The sequence below is a fragment of the Sus scrofa genome, chromosome 5 (genome assembly GCF_054392235.1).
Source record: "Sus scrofa isolate SSC_HxYL_T2T_F1_AM1 chromosome 5, Sscrofa_HxYL_maternal_Yorkshire_Landrace_v2.0, whole genome shotgun sequence".
Lineage (NCBI taxonomy): Eukaryota > Metazoa > Chordata > Mammalia > Artiodactyla > Suidae > Sus > Sus scrofa.
The window spans coordinates 334,307-354,760 of NC_139387.1; the positions used below are offsets into that span (position 1 = coordinate 334,307).

At 54.3% G+C, this 20,454-nt stretch overlaps 1 protein-coding gene across 48 annotated transcripts in view; it reads right to left on the minus strand.

Annotated features, from left to right (window-relative positions):
• The window catches only part of PPP6R2 (protein phosphatase 6 regulatory subunit 2), a 76,799-nt gene that overhangs the window by 12,067 nt on the left and 44,278 nt on the right, over positions 1-20,454 (minus strand). For 43 of the 48 annotated variants that reach the window (XR_014845280.1, XR_014845281.1, XR_014845279.1 and 40 more), the window contains 7 exon segments: positions 16,153-16,339; positions 10,546-10,683; positions 9,443-9,508; positions 7,567-7,679; positions 7,181-7,294; positions 5,675-5,801; positions 4,802-4,954 (listed from right to left, as the gene is read on the minus strand). Coding sequence is in view for 26 of the 48 variants with exons in the window: in NM_001206372.1 (NP_001193301.1) it covers positions 4,802-4,954; positions 5,675-5,801; positions 7,181-7,294; positions 7,567-7,679; positions 9,443-9,508; positions 10,546-10,683; positions 16,153-16,339 (898 nt within the window). In the remaining 22 variants the exon portion in view is untranslated. 48 annotated transcript variants of the gene reach the window in all.

Genomic DNA, 20,454 nt, shown 5'->3' on the forward strand with positions numbered 1-20,454 from the left:
GGATCCCAAAAAAGCATTTGGCAAAAGCCAACACAATTTCTTGATAAAAACAATTAACAAACTAAGAATAAAGGAAACTTCCTCAACGCAGCACAGGGCATCTACGACAAGCCCGCAGCGAACGGCACACTCGGAGGTGAGAGCCTGAGGCTGTTCCCCTAGACCAGGATCAAGGTCAGGGCCCCTCTGCCACAGCCAGTCAACACTGCAGTCCCACACTGGTTCTGGCCAGAGCAACCAGGCAACAAAAAGAAATAAAAGACATCCAAGGTGGAAAGGAAGCAGTAAAATGATGTCTTTTCACAGATGACATAATCTTACATGTGTAAAATCCTACAGATTCCACACAAACCTTTAGTACTAATAAACAAATTCAGCCAAGTTCCAGGGCACAATATCAACACAGGAAACTTGTATTTCTACACACTAACAATAAAGAAATTAAGAAAAAAAACAATTAAAAATTCCATTTACAGTACCATCCAAAAGAATAAAATACTTAGGAATAAATTAAGCCTGGTATACTACAACTATAAACTATACATAAACTATAAAATATTGCTGAAAAATACTACAGAAAACCTAAATAAATGGAGAGTCATCTGTATTCGTAAATTGGAAGACTGAAATTGACAATACTACCCAAAGTGATCTACAGATTTAATATAATCTCTGTCAAATTCTAATTTTTTTGTAAAAATAGAAAAATCCATCCTAAAATTATATGTAATCTTAAGGGATCCAATAAGCCAATTTTGAAAAGTGAGAACAGAGTCGGAGGACTCACACTTTCCAATCTCAGAACTTCCTACGGCTACGGTGATTGAAACACTGTGGAACTGGCATCAAGGGTGGACAGCAAGACCAACGGAACAGAACAGAGCCCAGAAACAAGCTTCACATACACGGCCAACTCATTTTCCACGAGGGTGCCAAGAACACTCAATGGGAAAAGGACAGTGTTCTCCTTTTTTTTTTTTTTTTTGTCTTTTTGCCTTTTCTTGAGCCGCTCCCGCAGCATATGGAGGTTCCCAGGCTAGGGGTCTAATCGGGAGCTGTAGCCACCAACCTACACCACAGCCACAGCAATGTGGGATCCGAGCCGCGTCTGCGACCCACACCACAGCTCACGGCAATGCCGGATCCCTAACCCACTGAGCAAGGGCAGGGATTGAACCCGCAACCTCACGGTTCCTAGTCGGATTTGTTAACCACTGCGCCACGACGGGAACTCCAGGATAGTGTTTTCAACAAAAGGTGCTCAAAGAAATAACAAGTGTTGTGATGATGGGGGGAAAAAAGAAACTTTGTGCGCTGTTGGCAGGGACTGTAAACTGGCACAGCCACTGTGCAAATCACACACCTAAGACGATTCCTCGAGAATTAAAACCAGAACAATCATATGATCCAACAATTCTACTCCCAAGTATTTATCCAAAGACTATAATACACTAATTTGAAAAGATACATGCCCTCCATGTTCACTGCATATTACAATAATCAAAATATTAAATTAACATAAGTGCCCATCAACAGAGGAATGAATAAAGAAGATGTGGTGTATGTATACAATGGAATACTACTCAGCCATAAAAAAGAATGAAACCATGCCATTCCTAGTAACATGGATGGACCTAGAGGGTTATATTATGCTAAGTGAAGTAAGTCAGATGAAAAAAGACAAATACTGTACAATTTCACCCATATGTGGAATATAAAAAACAAACAAAGTAAATAATCAAACCAAAGTGATCACCAGTGGTAAGGGAGAAGACAAAATGGGTAAAAGGGATCAGCCGCATGGTAAATTTTTGGTGGTAAGCACGCTCCAGGGAAATAGAACACATACGAAAATCACACTGAAAACAAAACAAAACAAATGGTGCTGGGAAAACTGGATATCCACATGCAAAGGAATGAAGCTGGACCTTCACCTTACTCTGTATACGAACACAAAACAGATCAAAGACCTGCCAGAGTTAAAAGTATGAAGCTCTTAGAAAAAAACACAGGAGGAAGGCTTCAGGATTTGGATTCAGCAATGATTTCTTAGGTGTGACCCCAAATGCATAAGAAATGAAAGAAAAAAATAGATACACTGGACTTCATCCAAATAAAAAAACTTGTGTGAAGGACACTATAAGAGAGTAAAAAGACAAGTCACAAAATTGGAGAAAATATTTGCAACTCATGTAGCTAAGACCTTACTATCCAGAATATATAAAGAATGCCAACTCAACAACAATAAAAAAAAAAACCACCCAATCCAAAAATGGTCAAAGTGAGTTCCTGCCCTGGCACGGCAGAAATGAATTGGACAAGTATCCATTTGGATGCGGGTTCCATCCCTGGCCCCACTCAGTGGGCTGAGGATCTGGTGTTATTGTGAGCTGCGGTGCAGGTCACAGACCTGGCTCGGATCCCGCACTGCTGCGGCTGTGGGGCAGGCTGGCGGCTGCAGCTATGATTCAACCCCTGGCCTGGGAACTCTCACATACTGCGGGTGCGGCCCTAAAAAGCAAAAAAAAAAAAAAAGGACAAAGGACTTCGTTCTCGAAAGGAGACACACGAATGGCCAGCAGAAGCCCATGAAGAGGTGCTTGACATCACTACTCATCAGGGACAAGCAAAGAAAACCACAGTGAGATACCACCTCACACCCAAAATGGGAGACGCACGACGATGCGGAGGAACTGCGGGCAGGGTGTAAAACAGCACAGCCGCCGTGGAGAACAGACTGTGGCGCCTCAAAGGATGAACACACAGTCATGACATAACCCATCAATTCCACGCCTACGTATACCCCATGACAAGGGAGCGCCATCTGTACATCCGTGTGTACCGCAGCGCTATTAAAAACAGCCATAGTAGGGAGTTCTCGTGTGGCTGAGCAGGTTAAAGATCTAGCGCTGCTGCAGCTGCGGTGCAGGTTGCAACCGAGGCGCGGGTTCAGTCCTCTGCCCGGGAACTTCCACGTGGCATGGGAGTGGCCAAAAAAATATGGCCAAAATGTGGAAATAACTCAACTGTCCATCAACGTATGAATGGATAAACCAAATGTGGAGTTAACAAACCCAGTTAACTAGTATCCATGAGGACACAGGTTTGAACCCTGGCCTCCCTCAGTGGGTTAAGGATCCGGTGTTGCCGTGAACTGTGGTGAACATGGCTCGGATCCCGCATTGCTGTGGCTGTGGTGTAGGCCGGCAGCTGTAGCTCCGATTCAACCCTTAGCCTGGGAACTTCCATATGCCATGGGTGTGGCCCTAAAAAGCAAAAAAAAAAAAATGAGAAAGTCTGGGAATAGTGGTAGTGGTTATACAATATTGTGAATTTACTTAATGCCCCTGAATCATATGCTTGAAAATTCTTAAAATGGTAAATTTCTTTCCTGTTACATGTGTTTTGCCACAACAAAATGAAAGTGAAGGAGTTCCCTGGTGGCCCAGTGGGTTAAGGATCTGGTGGTGTAACTGCTACAGCTCAAGTTGCAGCTGTGTCATGAGTTGGGAACTTCTGCATCATGCATGCATAGTCAAAAAAATAAACAAATTAAAAAAAAACAGATATTGGGTTGAATTACTTACAAATTAAGATGATATCATGAACAATTTGATTTGTTAGAATAAAATTTTTTTTTTTTTTTTTTGCTTTTTAGGGCCACACCCATGGCACATGGAGGTTCCCAGGTTAGGGGTCAAATCAGAGCTACAGCTGCTGGCCTACACCACAGCCAGAGCAACACGGGATCCAAGCTGCGCCTGCGACCTACACCACAGCTCATGGCAATGCCAGAGCGAGGCCAGGGATTGGACCCACAACCTCATGGTTCCTGGTCAGATTCATTTCTGATGCACCACGGCAGGAACTCCTAGAATAAAATTTTTTAAAAAATAGAAAATAAAATGAAAGTGAAAAGGGAAGTGGAGGAGAGAGACAAACTATCCTTTGAGGAGAGGAAAGGAAATGAAAGTTTCCTTTTTTTCTTTGGCTGCACCCATGGCATACAAAAGCTCCCAGGCCAGGGAACGAACCCACGCCACAGCAGCAACCCGAGCCACAGCAGTGACAATGCCCGATCCTTAATGCCCAGGGCCAGCAGGGAACTCCAGATTAAGTCTTTCTTGACCGCCCTCTGACCCACACCTGGGTTCTATGTCTGTCCTTCAAGCCCCATTCCAAGGCTGGCTTCTTCCACGAGTGAGATTTAAATTTAAGCAAATTTCAGCTTCCTGGGAACAGAGGCCCAAGGGCCAGGCTGCAGAGAAGCCTGGGAGGAATCTGCCTGGTGCAGGGCTGGGGCGAGGCCCCCTCTCCGTCAGCCCTGCTCTGCCGTCACCTCCTGCCAACCCCTGCAGACCCCTCGGACGGCCTGCCAACCCCTCCTCAGACCCCCAGGGCATGCCCACCAGAGAAGCACCCCCACCAGCTCTGCCTTCACTGGAAAGCAAGGAGCTGCTCTTGTGGGGTGTTTTACACTGAAGAGCTCCAAGGTTCTCTCTGGAGCAGAAATCAGAAAGGGTAGCGACCATGCCAGCTCTGCCCTCTGCTTCCCGGCAGCCTTAACGACCTGCAACAGGCGTGTCTGAGCTGCTCAGTGGGCCTCCCCAGCGCCCCGGGGATCACGCCCAGGCGCAGGAAATGGTCCCTCTGTACACACAGCCCCTGTTCTAGGACCAAACCAGAGCTTCCTCTCAGGGTGCCAGCCCGGGGTCCCCTCCTGATGGCCCGGCCCCCGTCTGCCCACCCACCGCGGACCAAAGACGCAGGGCAGATGCAGACTAGCGGTGGGGCCGCTCACCAGCAGCAAGCCCATGGTGTTGAGCCGGCAGAGCTCCTGGTTGATGCTGGGCGTGTTCGTGTGCAGCAGGGCAGCCACGAGGCGGGCGCCGTGCAGGCGGGCGTTGCCCAGGGGCTCCTCCAGCACACCGATGGTGGTCAGGATCGCTTTTTTCTGCAAACACAGAAGCACCACCCTGTTGGAGCCTGTAGCCACGGGGATCACTGTGGGCCCCTCTTAGCTCAGGCGCCAACTGTGAAAGGGCCAGGCCACTGCTGCATGACGAGGCCCAGCCAGGGCAGGTCCTCGAGGCAATGCTGCCTGCAGGAGGACACGAGGGGTCAGTCCTCAGGCTCACGGGAGTGACTGGGGGTGGGTCCCAGCATCCTGGGCTCAGCCTGCCAGCCGAGGACAAGTGACCTCAGCCTACAAGGCGCGTCCAGGATGGGGCCAGCTCTCTCTGGGGACAGACTCGGGATGCTGAGCCAGCAAGACACCTACGAAAGCTCTCGAAGGTGACTGGAGACACAGTGACCTCGTGAGACCGGGCACTCCTACACACATGGCACAGTGCATCTGCCTTTTCCCTGAAGGACTGTTCCAGAAGCCCGGCCTTCACGAAGCTTCCTCTGCAGCCGAGGAGGCAGCCCATAAGCAAGCTGACATTTCCTGCAGACCAGGGCGGGTGCGGCGCTCCGAGGGAAGGGAAAGGACAACGAGCCAGGCCGGGGGGCCAGCCGGGGTTCGGGGGGCAGGGAGTCAGTCCCCAGCGAGACCAAGCACTGCCCGGAGCTGCTCAGCTGACCCTTGGCTGGGTGCCTCCAACTCAGAGACCAGGCCCACAGTGAAGTCAGGCCCTCGGACAGCCCTGCGCGGGGCGACGCAGGAGCCTACCTTTGGCGGGCTGAGCAGAAGCTGGTGGAAGTCCTTCAGCCGTGGCTCAATGCCGAGCAGGACACCGCTGCTGACGGCACACAGCCTGTCCAGTCCCTGAGAGCAGGAGTCCACCAAGCCCTCTGTCCTGTGGACGGGAGGGCAGGTGGAGACACAGAGAGGCCGCCAGGGAGGCAGCTGCCTGCGGGGTGGGGGCCCGGGCGACGCCCCAAAGGGCTGCAGGCCTCAACTCACTGGACCCAGCGCTGCTCTGCCCTCCCACCTGCAAGTACTCACTGCTGTCCCCACTCTTTGGCCACACTGTCCCTGTAGCTTTTTCAAGCTAACTTCTCTGAGATCTTTATTTAAACTTTTGCCAGTATGAGAGGACTACACAACCATCACAGAAGAAAGGGTTAAGTACATAAACGGCGCCTCTTGGTTTTCCTCACTTTCCCGCCGGGCCTGGAGCCGAGTCCCCACTTCCTGCAGGAGGGGCCCAGGCCTCCTGGTTCGCGAAGATGAAAATCAATATTCTGGTTGCCTAACTACAGAAAATGACGATGACATCGATTCCCTATAGACATACAGTGACAACTACTGTCTGCAGGTACTAGTCATCTTGTTCTTCGGTAATAAGCCAAGAAGCAGGTACTGGGTACCAGAAAGAGAGATACCACCGATCATCTCACCACTGAGATTGTCCAATGTCTTCTGTCATTTTCTGGTTGTTCTGTTTTCTCTTTTTTTCTCTTCCCCCCCCATTTTAGGCCTGCAAATTTGGCATATGTAAGTTCCCAGGCCAGGGGTCCAAGTGGAACTGCAGCTGCCAGCCTACACCACAAGTCACAGCAACATGGGATCTGAGTCAAGACTGCGACCTACACCACAGCTCACGGCAACGCTGGAGCCGTAACCCACTGAGCGAGGCCAGGGATAGAACCTGCGTCTTCATGGATACTAGTTGGGCTCATAACCACTGCACCACAACGGGAACTCCCTTTTTTCTTTCTTTTAAAAAATGTACCGGCTCTCAGTGCTGGGGCTACAGGGAGGTTCCCTCCAGCACGAGGACAGGGGGAGCCACGGTCTCCTTGGGGGAGTCAGGCCCCTCACCTTGCACGTGACATAACTGAGCATGCTCAAGCACGCGCACACTCACACACACGTGCGCTTACACATATGCACATGCACACACACAGGTGCGCTGTGCCATGAGGATGCGGGATTCCCCACAGGCCTGGGGGAAGCCCGCCCGCAGGGCCTATTCCGCAGCCACGTCTACAAACACTGTGCAAACTGGCAGCAGGGGGTGCCTTTGGGCTGACGTGGGAACATGATCGATGGCGAAGGTCAAAGGGGACTTGGCAACAGCCCTAAAGCTGACCTTTTCCATAAGGAGCATCCATCTACGTGATCACTTGCATGAGGAGACACCAGGCAAACACACACAGCACATGCGGCCACCCCGCCCGTCCCTGAAGCGCCAGCTCCGCCCCGGGCAGCAGCTCCCTCGGGGACACTCACCCAGGCCGCCTGGTCTCCAGCAGGGTCAGCAGCACCTGCGTCCCGCTGACGAGGCAGCCCTCGGTCTGGGCTCCGTCAAACATGTTCCTCAGCAGCTGCTCCACACAGTCCTGCCTGGGGGAACGCCTCGGGGTCAGGGCCTGGAGCAGCAGGCGCACAGTACCCGCCCCCCGCCCCCGCGGAGGAGCAGCACCCTGAGTCCCGGGGGGGGGGATCGGGGCGCAGGCCAGGCTCCCAGGGCTCTCAGACACTGCCGCTCAGGCCGGCCTGCCAGGAGACCCCCCCCCCCCCCCACTGGGGGACACAGACCAGGGGTTCGTGGTGGCTCAGGTGAGCACGTCTCAGGCAGGGAGGGGGCTCAGAGCAGGGCCCCACGCAGCACTCACGACTCCAGCACCGTGAGGAGGGGGTCTGGCTCCGGAGCCTCCTGCCGCTGGCCGCCCTGCTCTCTGCCCAGCCTGACGATGTCACAGAGCGTCTGGGACGCATTGGACTGACTCTGCAAGGACGGAACGCAGAGCCTCCCTCAGAGACGCCGGACTCCGAGCTCCTTCGTACCAGAGAGGCCCGGCCGCCCTCCCTACAGGGTGTGGACCTGGTCAGACCCCAGAGCTCAAGCGGGGCCGCACGCAGACACTACTCCACCCCTCAAAGACGCACCACCTGCTGACTGTGTTACCCACACAGTATTTTAAATCAGTAGGTGGCTATTAAGATTCAGAATGAGTCCTGCGAGGAGTTCCCATTGGCTCAGTGGTTAATGAACCCAACTAGGATCCACGAGGACGCGGGTTTGATCTCTCGCCTCGATCAACAGGTCAAGGATCCGGTGTTGCCGTGAGCTGTGCTGTAGCTCACGGATGTGGCTCCGATCCTGCGTGGCTGTGGCTGTGGTGTAGGTCAGCAGCTGCAGCTCCGATTCGACCCCCAGCCTGGGAACCTCCATAAGCCACAAGTGCAGCCCTAAAGACCAAGAGAAGAAAAAAAGAAAAGGGATGAGTCCTGTGAGCTGATGCAAACATGGCAGCTGCCACGGAGAAAGCAGAGGCTCTGCTCTTCTAGGGAATGGCTGAGCCTGGGGAAATTCAGAATCTCTGACTTGGTGGATTTGTCAAGAACGTGGGGTCTCTCTGTGGGTAAGGTGAACAAGGTAAGAGAGACGCTCAGCTCCCCCCCTCCCCCCTGCCACCCCGCACCTCGCTCCCCTCAGGGAACACGCAGCCCTGCCGTGTGCCCGCGTACCCTGCGGGAGGATGGGCAGAAAGGTGCTCGTGACCATTACAGGGAAAATGAAAGTGGCCAGGCGGGCTCTGTCCTCCACGAACTCCGAGGCGCCAAGAACAGCACATTCAGGTCGACAAGTGCAGGACAGGGCCCTGCGCTCTCAACAGCAATACGGGTGAGGTGGGCGGGGCCGGCGGAAAGGTGGGCGGGGTTGAGGGGGGAGGTGGGTGGGGGCTCTGCCTCCGCCCCCCCAGGAGGTGGGGGAGTGGGGGCTTCTTCCCCCAGCTCACACCTCCTCCAGCAGGAGCGCCGGGGCTGCGGCCGGAGCCCCCCCACACCCGCTGGAGGAGGATGCAGCCGGGGGCGCCCCGCGGCGAGGCCGAGTGGTGCGGAGGAAGCCGAGGGCAGCCTCGCCCACCGCCCTCAAGGAGCTGAGTTGGGCGGAGCCACCCCTGAGCCCCATCTAAGCCCAGGGACAACCACCTTCTGGTGAGAAACCCCGCAGAGGGCCGGAAGTAAGGAAGTAAGATTTTAAAAATACTGTTACAGGCAACTACGTTTTGGGGTGATCTGTTACTCGGCCGTAGATAACTAATACAATTCTGTTTGACCGAACTGTTTTGTTTTGTTTTGGCTTGGCTTTTTTTAGGGCCGCACTCGCGGCACATGGAGGTTCCCAAGCTAGCGGTCGAATCAGAGCTACAGCTGCTGGCCTGCACCACAGCCACAGCCCCGCGGAATCCGAGCCACGTCTGCGAGCTCTACCGCAGCTCACGGCAACGCCGGATCCTTAACCCACGGAGCGGGGCCAGGGATCGAACCTGTGTCCTCATGCCTCCTAGTTGGCTTTGCTGAGCCCTGAAGGGAACTGTCTGAGTTGTTCTTTGGAGCAGATCTACATGGATGCTACTGCTGAGCAAAATGTCTGGGAGGAGCGCTTGCTCAAGAAAGAAGGTAGCTCCGCGGCTGGCCAGCCTCTGAGGGAGGCGCGACGGCCCTGGCGGCCGGCCAGGCTCCCGAGCAGAGCTGGTCACTCACGTCTTCGTCCTGGCTCGGATGGATCAGCTCCACAAGCCGCTGGATGACCTTCTCCTCGTTGAGCCACTGAAAGAGAAGAGGACGCCGGTCCAAGGCTCTGCTCACACCTACCCAGGAGAGCCCCTCGGGGCCGCAGAAATCCACCTGCCAGGTTCCAAGAGCAATTCCTCAGCAGCAGGCAGGGCCACCCAGACCCAGAGAGCAGAGCAGAGGCCCCGAGGTCACCAGGGAGGGCGTCCCCGTCCACGGGTCCTGACAGTTCAGGCGCCTCTGCTGGCTCCCCGCCCCGCGCCCAGGCCGGCCTCGCCTCTGTCCCGGTCAGGAGGGGCTCCCTGGACAGGCCGGCACTTCCTTACCCCAAAACTGCTCGGCGCAGAGGCGGGGGAGGCTCCCGCCAAGGCCCGGAGGCTGAGGCCTGCGCTGACGGACCTCTACCAGAACATCGCGGTAGGAGGCGCTCCCTAACGAGGCCACTTAGGACTCTAAGAGTGAGACCTGCCACCTTGATGACAACTGTCACCTAATTCCAGGAGCAGGAAAACCAGCAAGAAGGACCAATGGTGTACTTACTTAATTTTAAATTGCATGACAAACAAAACCTACCAACCCCCAGCGAACAGCGTGTCCTGCCCTGATTTCTGGGCTTCTCTGGGTTGAGAACCCTCCTCTTTGCCGGGAAAGCCCTTGGGAGCCCCGGGCAGTGCCTCTCGCTGAGAATACTGCCAGGGCGGCCACAGGCACACAGCTCAGGACAAACAGGCTGACTCCGGGCTTTCCAACTTCTCTGCCTGCAAATCCTCGTCAGCAAGTGCCTCCTCTCAGGCACCCGACTGGGCACAGAGTGGCCACCTGACTGAGCCCAGAGGCGCCACGGGTGGGGCAGAAGTGAGGAAGCCTATTTCTGCTCTCTGCTCATAAACAGGTGAGGCAGGACAGCAGAAAAGGCAGAGACGCCAGCCCTGGCCTCGACTACGAGCCCTGGCAAGAACCCAGGACCCATCCCAGGAGGAAGGTGGAGAAAGCTGGGGTGCCAGGCAGCCTCCTAGTGCCAGAGATCCCGCGCAGAGGAGAGGGGCTCTGGGGAGGCGGGGCCTCAGGCTCACCTGCAGGACCTCGTGCCGGAGCCCAGCGGGCTCCACGCAGCTAACCAGGCGCAGCAGCAGGTCCATGAGGGCCGAGGTGCCGATGTGCTTCAGCACCAGGCTGATGAACTTGTCCTTCTTCCTCAGGAACACGATCACCTGAAACCAGAAGCCCTGAGAGGCGCGCAGGTGGCCCCGAGAACAGCCATGCGCAAGCCTGCTTTCAACAATGTCGAGCAGAAACGTGGAGAGCTACGACCAACTGTAAGAGAGGTTACCCCAGGACAGGCCAAGACCCACACACAGGCGAGCCCACCAGGCGGCGGGGGCACAAGAGGACCCGGGCTGGCGGGGTTTGCTGCACATTGAGGCTGTGTGACAACATGAGTGGAACACCCACGTGGGATGGCCCAAGCTGCTGTGCACGGCGACCACTCCAAACGCACTGGCTCGAGCTTTTCCAGCACAGATGACAGGTGCAGGAGTTCCCGTTGTGGCACAGTGGAAACAACCTGACTAGCATCCATGAGGACGTGGGTCCGATTCCTGGCCTCACTCAGTGGGTTAAGGATCCGGCGTTGCCGTGGCTGTGGCGTAAGCTGGCAGCTACAGCTCCGATTAGACCCCTAGCCTGGGAACCTCTATGTGCCATGGGTGCGGCCCTAAAAAGACAAAAAGACCAAAAAACAAAAACAAAAAAACCCCACACATGACAGGTGCAGACTGTGCTGAGTCAGGGCGGTGGGGGTGAGGGGTGGGGTCTGTGCTGACAGCCCTGGACACGGGACACAAATCTGGAGGGCTGACAGCCCCACAGGTGGCTGGAGGGAAAGGACTGAGGTTTTGCAGCAGAGGCGGAGGGTCGGCTGGCTGGTGACTGGTGCTAGCTAGCAAGGCGTGGAGAGCTGGGTGTGCAGCCGCGGGCGGGGCTGGGCGCTGAGCTTAGGTGGGCCACAGAGATGAAACGCCTGTGTGTCCAGGCCACTGTGCGGAGGCACACCCAGAACTCTGCCGGGGACAGTGGGGACACACAGAAGGCCCACCCAGCTAAGGTCTCCACCAAACTCGTGCTGGAGGCGAAGGGGGTGGCGGGAGGAAGAGTGAGGAGAGGCCCAGCAGGAAGAGGGAGAGCGGGGAAGAGCAGGTTCTGGGTGAAGAGTGACTGAAACTGCCAGAGAGAAAGCCTGAAAACCCAGCAGAATGGCTCCGGGCATCCCGACACACCCTACAGATGCAAACGCCAATACGCCCATCTACGTCAATTTGGGAAAATGAAAACACACTTAAGTGGACTGATGAGAAGAGAAAATCTGAAGAGTTCTAGAGCATCAAAGAAACAAAAGCTACGATTAAAAGCCTCCCCATAGAGAAAACTCCAGGCTCTAATGGGCTGGTTAGTGAATTCTACCAAACATTTATAGGGGAAAAAAAAAAAAAAAAAATCTTTTTTTTTTTTTTTTTTTTTTTTTTTTGGCTCTTTAGGGCGGCACCTGCAGCATATGGAGGTTCCCAGGCTAGGGGTCGAATCGGGGCTGCAGCTGCCGGCCTACACCAGAGCCACAGCAATGTAAGATCCGAGGCATGTCCGCGACCTACACCACAGCTCACGGCAACACTGGATCCTCCACACACTGAGGAGGCTAGAGATCAAACCCGCAACTTCTTGGCTACCAGTGGGATTTGTTTCCCCTAGGGGAATTCCGAAACACCCAATCTTACACAAGACTCTTCCAGGGAACATAAAATGAGAGCATATACCCTAATAAGGACAAAAAACCTCAATTCCAAAACCTGATATGGACACTTTTAAGAAAAGGAAATTATAACCCAGTCTCACTGATAACCAAAGACGCAAAAATTCTTTTTTTTTTTTTTTTTTTTTTTTGTCTTTTCTAGGGCCGCTCCCACAGCATATGGAGGTTCCCAGGATAGGGGTTTAATCAGAGCTGTAGCCGCTGGCCTACGCCAGAGCCACAGCCACGTGGGATCCGAGCTGAGTCTGTGACCTACACCACAGCTCACGGCAATGCCAGATCCTTAACCCACTGAGCAAGGCCAGGGATTGAACCCTCAACCTCATGGTTCCTAAGTCGGATTTGTTAACCACTGAGCCACGACAAGAACTCCCACGTGTCAGGTTCTTAACCCATGGAGCTGCAACAGGAACACCCATTATATGATTTAATTTAAATAACACTTGAACATAAAATTTCAGAAATGGAAACAGCTTAGTGGTTGCCAGGGGTTAGGGACGGGTGATGGGGGAGAGAGGGAGGAAGGAGGAAGGAGGGAGGAGCTATAAAGGGCAATACAAAGGGTCTCTGCCCTCTGGGAACCATTCAATAGCTTGGACGTGACAGTGGAGACACAAACCCCTACAAGTGATAAACTGTTCCGACCTTAATACACACACACATACACGAGACTACAAGTAAAAGGGGAGAACTCTAAATAAGTCAGTGGATTCTCTCAGTGTCAGTTCCTGGCTGTGATCTGCCACTAGTGTTTCACAAAATGTCACCATTGAAGGAAACTGGGCAAAGTGTACAAAAGATATCTTTATTTTATTTCATATAACTGCATGGGAATTTACAATTATCTCAGTGCAAAATTTCAATTAAAAAGATACTGTTTAGGAGTTCCCTGCTGGCCTAGCAGTTAAGGATCAGGTGTGGACACTGCTACGGTTCAGGTTCCTGTCCTAGACTTTACGCATGCTGCGGACAAGGCCAAAGAAAAGAAAAAAAAGGCATTGTTTATGAATATAAAATACATGAAAATAACAAGTACCTAAAAATAAACGTAATGAAAAACATGTAAGACCACTATCCAAAGAACTATGTTACTGAGAGAAATGAAAGAAGCTCTAACTATTCGACTTTTCGCTGTCACACAAAGCAGTCATAGACAATATGCAAGTCAATGGGAGCAGCTGTGTTTCAGTAAAATTTCTTTTACAAAAACAGGTGGCAGGCTAGTTTTGATCTGTGGGCCATAATCAGCCAATCCAAATCTACAGGCAATGCAAGCCTAAGCAATATTTCAGCAGGTTTTTCTCCGGAACAGGAGAGAATGTGGAAACTGACAAACTCATTCTAAACTTTGCTTATTCTAGGAAGTTCCCGTTGTGGCTCAGTGGGTTATGAACCCAACTAGAATCCATGAAGATGTGGGTTCAATCCCTGGCCTCACTCAGTGGGTTAAGGATCCAGTGTTGCTGTGGCTGTGGTGCAGGCTGGCAGCTGCAGCTCTGATTCAACCCTTAGCCTGGGAACCTCCATATGGCGCAAGTGTGGCCCTAAAAAAGCAAAAATAAGAGAAAACAAAATAAAATTTGCTCATTCTATAATAATGCAAAAGGCAAAGAAAACTAAAAACAATCTGAAGAAAAACAAAGTGCTAGGACTAACTATCGACTATCAAAGCTTATAAGGCAACAATAATTACGACAGTGTTGTCTTGGTAGTTACAAATAGGACAAAAGACCAGAAATAGACATATCCACCTGTGATTGCTAGATTTAGGATAAGAGGGGCAATGTAAAGCAAGCGAGAAGGAATGGCCTTATCAATACAGAGCTGGGTCAACTAGATAGCCACTTTTTTTTTTTTTTTTTGTCTTTTTGGGGTCACACCTGCAAGCATATGGAGGTTCCCAGGCCAGGGGTTGAATCAGAGCTGTAGCTGCCAGCCTACACCACAGCCACAGCAATATGGGATCCAACCCACATCTACAACCTACACCTACACCACAACACCAGATCCTTTAACCCACTGAGCAAGGCCAGGGATCGAACCCAAGTCTTCAGGGATGCCAGTCAGGTTTGTTACCACTGAGCCACGACGGGGACTCGCTGGAGATCCATATTAAGAAAAAAAAAAACATGGAGTTCCCGTCGTGGCGCAGTGGTTAACGAATCTGACTAGGAACCATGAGGTTGCGGGTTCGGTCCCTGCCCTTGCTCAGTGGGTTAACGATCCGGCGTTGCCGTGAGCTGTGGTGTAGGTTGCAGACGCGGCTCAGATCCCTCGTTGCTGTGGCTCTGGCGTAGGCCGGTGGCTACAGCTCCGTTTCAACCCCTAGCCTGGGAACCTCCATATGCCGCAGGAGCGGCCTAAGAAATAGCAACAACAACAACAGCAAAAGACAAAAGACAAAAAAAAACAAAAAAAAAAAACAAAAAAAAACAAAAAACAAAAAAACTTCAACCTTAGACCATTTAGAAGAATCAATTCCAGGTACACTGTAGGTAGAAATATGAAAGGTGAAACAATAAAGCTTCCAAAGGAAATACAGATGAGTAACTTCATGATTTTGAAGTAGGCAAGAGTTTCTTAACAGAACAACAACAAAAAACCACAAATGAAAAAAATTATTAGGAGTTCCCACTGTAGTGCAGTGGGTTAAGAATGTGGTGCTGCCACAGCTGCAGCACAGGTCGCGGCTGTGGCTCAGATTTGATCCCTGAAAGCTTCCCTGGCCTGGAAACTTCCCACATGCCATGGGTGCAGCAATATTAAAAAAAAAAAAAAAGAATTTTGTCTTGAACTACATGAAAATCAGAACCTCTGATCATTAAAAGATTCCATTAAGAGAGTTAAAAAACAAACAAACAAAATTCCCAGCAAACAGAGTGGGAAGAAATGTTTGCAACACAAAATTAAAAGACTGGCATCCACAAAACAGAGCAAATTCCTATAAATCAAAACAGAAAAAAAGCCTGATAGAAAACAGGCAAGAAATTTCACACACACACACACACACACACACCTCCGAACGGCCAACTGATATATGAAAAAGTGCTCATCTTCTTCACTGGTCACGAGGGAGACGCAAATTAAAACCACAACCTAGAGGCCTGCCGGCCTGGCCGCACGGCCAAAACAGACAGACTGGTAACACCAAGGGCTGGCGAGGAGAGGGCGCCGGGAGCTGTCATGCTCTGCGGCCGGGACCGCGAGCTGGCCACCACTTCCACGTCCACGTCCCAGGTGACCACATGCACATCCTAGTTATCACCGTGTGATGTGACACCTGGGGAAAAAGACGTCCTGACATTTTGGAGACAGTGCTGAAACGTGTATGGAGCAAGTGGCGTGCTGTCTGGGGTTGGCTCTGAAGCGGCCCTGGCGATGGAGGGCAGGGGTAAAGGATGAAAGAAGACTGACCCAGGCAATTCCTGATGCGCACAGGCGTCAGCAAAACACACGCCTTCCCGCGACCGTCTATGGTGAGGTGGCGCGGCCGCAGGACAGAGCGGCGTGGGGGCGAGTGTGGACTCCAGCGGGGGACGCTCCAGCTGAATGAAGCGAGCGCATTCACTGCCTTACAGAAACCTGTTACTGGAGGTTTCCGTTTATTTGCTTTGAAACAGAAGTGCCCCAGACACTTCTACCCACACAGACTGTGGCAGCAGGATGTCCGGGACCTCATGCCTGTGACCGGTCAGTGACAGGACGGGCTCGCCTCGTTTGGGCCCTGCACACTCCTGGGGACGGAGCAGGGCGGCCTGTTCCAGAGCTGGCCAGCAGAAACCTCTCCCAGGATCCTGCTGCCCACGGCCAGAGATGGGAGGCGGCAAGATGCAGCGCCAGCCAGGCGCCATCCCAGACCCTGGGCGTGGATTACCTGCTCAGTTTTCCTGGCAATGAGGTTGCCGATGGTCTTGCTGAAAAAACTGGCGAGCAGAGGGTTGAGGGGCGGTTCCCGGTCCAGGAAGTCGTAAAGAAGGTTCAGCAGGGTCTCGTCCCCTCCCAGCCTGTCGTTGATCTGAGGCACGTCACAGGTCAGCAGCTCACAGGCTGTGTTTGGGTATCTAAAGGGGCACAGTGCCAGCGACAGGAGGTGAAATCAGACTTCTTCAACCCTCATGGAGCTACTTAACCAAGCCGCCTCTTAGGAAGCAGATCGGGGAGCAAGAACAAAACACGGTCAGAACAAAATTGTGATTATTCTGTGACCAGCCTGCATTTTTGGCTACTCGAAGCCCGATGTTCCCGTCATACCTTTTTCTGGCGCCTCGGAGCCTCAACATCCCACACCTTCTCCGCTTCCTCCTCTCCAGAAGCCTTGCTCATCTTCTGACCGCCCCTCGCCCTCACCTCCATACCTCTCTCCTGCAGCCACAGCCTGCATCACGCTCACCCCCCCACTCCACGGCCTTCCTGCCCCCCGTTATCCACAAGAGAGAACCGAAAAGATGCTGCACCCCCAGCAGCTCGCCGGGCAGCACCAGGTCCGGGGTGCTGCGAGGCCACCACTCTTGAGAAGAACCAGCGTATGTAAACGAAGTCCAAGTCATGGGATGGAAGTGGCCAGGTGCAAGATAACCCTCATCCCGTCCATGCAATCCCACGCCTCTGTGCTCCCCGCCTGACCCCTGACAGACACGGGACCACTGCTGAGGCCCTCGGCAGGCCTACCCAACAGCCTGCTGCAGCCAGGACAGAGCCCACCCCGGCAGGTCAGTGACAACGCCAGGTCCCACACCCAGCACGTCGGGAAACACAGGTGAGGACCCTCAGGACCGGAGCAGGCAGGAGCCTGCTGGGAGCACCCTGTGGGGCTGACTGCACTGGAGCACACCTGGCACCACACTGCATGAGACATGCTGGGCCGCGTTGGCCAGGTGACCTGACCTCTCTGTGCCGGGGCTTCCTCACCTGGACTTGGAGGTTGAGTGTCACCCCTTCTGCAAGCCTGGCATGCTGTAAGCCCTGGACCAAGGTCAGCCACTGTGACCCTCTGACTTCTGGCAGCCACCAACATGGGCCCCAGCACAGGCCTAAGGCAAGGCTGGCACGGTGGATCAGCTAGAGGGGCCTGGGTCTGAGAGACTCTCGAGGAAACAGCTGGGGAGCTAGCAGCCGCCCACAGGCGGACAAAGCCCCGGAGGCAGTGGGGCTGGTCCCATCAGCCCAGCCAGCGCTCATTTCCTGGGGCGCAGAGGGCCAGGGCCAGCAGGCAGCTGCGTGTGCGGGACCTGCGGGCTTCACACAGAGGGGCCTCGACAGAGGTGTGGCCAAGGCCATGACCGAGGCGGGAAGCTGGTGGGGCAGCTCAGCACGTGGACGTGTGCCGCCCGGGCAGCACGTCCGGTGGGCAGAGGCAGGGAGCACCTGCTCAGAGCGCAGCACCTCAGGCCAGAACAAGGCCCCGTGGGATGCGGGTGGAGGGGCGTCCAAGATCCAAAGGACAAGACCCGCCGAGCAGCGGGGAGGAGCGAGGCCCAGCGCGCACGGGCGGTGGCTGAGCACAGCGCTCTCGTGGGGGGACCAGGAGCTTCTCCAGCAGGATTTTACGATTCTTCTTCAAAAACGTCCTGCTTTGCAGGTTCCCCGATCTAGGCAGGGAACAGGCATTTCAGTTAAACACGGCAGGTGGACCGTGCAGGTCGGTGATCACCCCGTCTCAAACGCCTCCTCAAACGACGCAAAGAAGACAAGACACAGACGGAGGTGGGAACGGCCTCCTGGCCGCAGGTGGTGGCGGCCAGGCAGGTCCGAGGCTGGGGGCGAGGGGTCCGCTAGACACCCAGCTCCGTGAGGCCAGGACGGGGACAGGCAGAGAGAGGCCTGGTGCAGTCAGACTCCCAGCCCCCACTCCTCGTTTGGTTTGCTTAGTTTTGTGATTTGCTGGTTTCTCCCAGACTCGGACTCTGCAGCTCTCCTGATTTTCGATGCTGGGATGTCCCTGACCCGACCCAGGGCAGCATGTCACCTTGCTGGCAAGTTCCAGGACAGCAGGGTTAGGAAATGTCCCCAGGAGGCTGCACACCTGTGGCATCAGACTTGTCAGCAGCAGGGCTGGGGCTTGGAACGAGAAGAATGAACCATGCTGCCACCACGTCAGCACAAAGGCCGCAGCAGCCACCCCACCCCGACGGTGCCCCCTGAGGCACTCAGGACAGGAGAGCACAGGACACGGCCCGAGAGCCCAGGGGCACGTCAAAGGCTTGGCTTCTGTGAGCCAGACTCTTGCACCTTCCCCGACACAGAAAAGCCTCACTCCACTCCCTTGAGAGGCCTGGTTTTCTATAATGAACACTCATCTCTGGAAGTCCCGACTCACTGGTCTTGGTCGCAAAACCTGCTATACCCATCTGGGCCCCAACCTGGCCTCTGCAGAGCCGCCCCCACAGCAACCTGAGAGGCTGCATCCGGCCTAAGTCCTCCGTTTCGTCCGCCAGGTAAAACACAATTCTCAACTTTCAGGTTGTGCATCTTCTTCCCAGTCAACAAAGACAGAGTCTTCAAAAGCACACAGCCGTGTCCAGTCCGGAGTGTAATCAGAAGCATTTAGAGAAAGCAGGGAGGAGAACAATGCACTCGAGACAAGCCTGAGCCCCAGCCTGCCAGCAGGCACCCTTCTCAGGAGGCCTCTGGAGACCAGCACCCGCCAGCAGAGGAGAGGAAGGCAGACACGGGCAGCAGCAGAGCGAGGCTGGAGGGCGCAGGAACTTCCCTGCCAGCCTGATGCCTCCCTCTGTGCCTGGGCCTGATGCTCTGCCTCCCACGCTGCACTTGGTCCGGCAGGCAGGGTCCTTCCCGGGCCTGCCCCGACCCAGCACCGCCTCCCCCTGGCAAGCAGCACGAGTAACAAAAGCGCTATCCTAGCATCCATCTGCTGGCCCTCGGTCTTATTTCTCAAGGGCAAACTGGACAGGAACCTCAGAAAAAAGGCCAGAAGCTTCCTGAGGGTTCTCGGGCTGGCCCAGGGCTCCTCCACCGAGGTCACACCTTCGTGTCCCTAAAGCAGCAACAGCTGAGTGCTCAGGACCCGCTTCCGCTCCTGGGAAGTCTCTCAAGATCCCGGCCTGCAGCACGAGGGCAAAGCCTCAGCAGCTGGGCTGCTCGCCGGGTCTGCGCTAGGAGCTTCACCTCAGGGGCACACAGGTCCCTGGAGGAGGTGCTGCTGACCCTGCTGGCCGGCCGCAGGGGACAGCTGTCTAGAGGCTTGAGAAGCGTGGGCTGTGTCCTGAATGCCAAACTCACTACAGCACAGCCACCGTCACGCACATGTCACCTGGGGTTGCCCACACACGCCAAGGTCAGAGCCAGCTGCTCAGCAGAGCCTATGGCCTCAAGCCTCCGAGAGCTACGCTCAGCTCACAAGGGAAGTCCGCCGACTCCGGCCTATTTGTATCTTCAGCATCTCTGAAAAATAACCTCGACCTTGCGTCTTCCTTCAGCTACCACCTCATCCATCTACCCAGCCTATTCCTCTTCTCAAAAAGAAACTTCTTACTTAATTTTAATTAAAAGCAAACTAATTTTACAATTAACTTTTCAGTTACTTTCCTGTCCCGGTGGCAGGGCTCGTGAGGGGAGCACTCCCGCCCTCACCCCTCCCCCGGGTCGCAGTCCTGCCGTTACCGCAGCCTCTCGTCCGCCTTCTCTACAAGATGCACGGACACCTCTCCATTTAGCCCCTGCAGACATGAGGACCTGACCTCCTGTGGCGGAAGACCGAAGATGTGACTCTCAGGTCCCGCCACCCCCACTGCCCCTCCGCGCTCTCTGAAAAATGATGCTGCCGTTTTCAGGTGGTCTGTGCGCAGAGCTGACCCTGGAGGGAACATGCAAACACTGCCTGATTTGCTTATCTCGAGCTTCCCCGCCCCCGGGTTCATGGTCCCCTGCCTGGCTGCTTTGTGTGCTCTCACGTCTCTCCCAAACGCGGACTCTAAAACTCTCCTGGCGCCCTGGGACCCTCTGCCCAGAACCACGGCACACAGCCCAGCTCCCCTCCAGACAGGGAGGGCCTGGACCTGGGCCTCGGAGAAGACACCTGGGGAGTGAGAGGCACGAGGGCATCGCGGGTGAGGCTGAGACACAGGTGACGACCGTTCCTGCGGCCCCAGCCCCCGCCTCCCCCAGCACCGGCTGACACCCAAGCAGAGGCAGAGCACCCTGCTTTACTCCCCCTAAG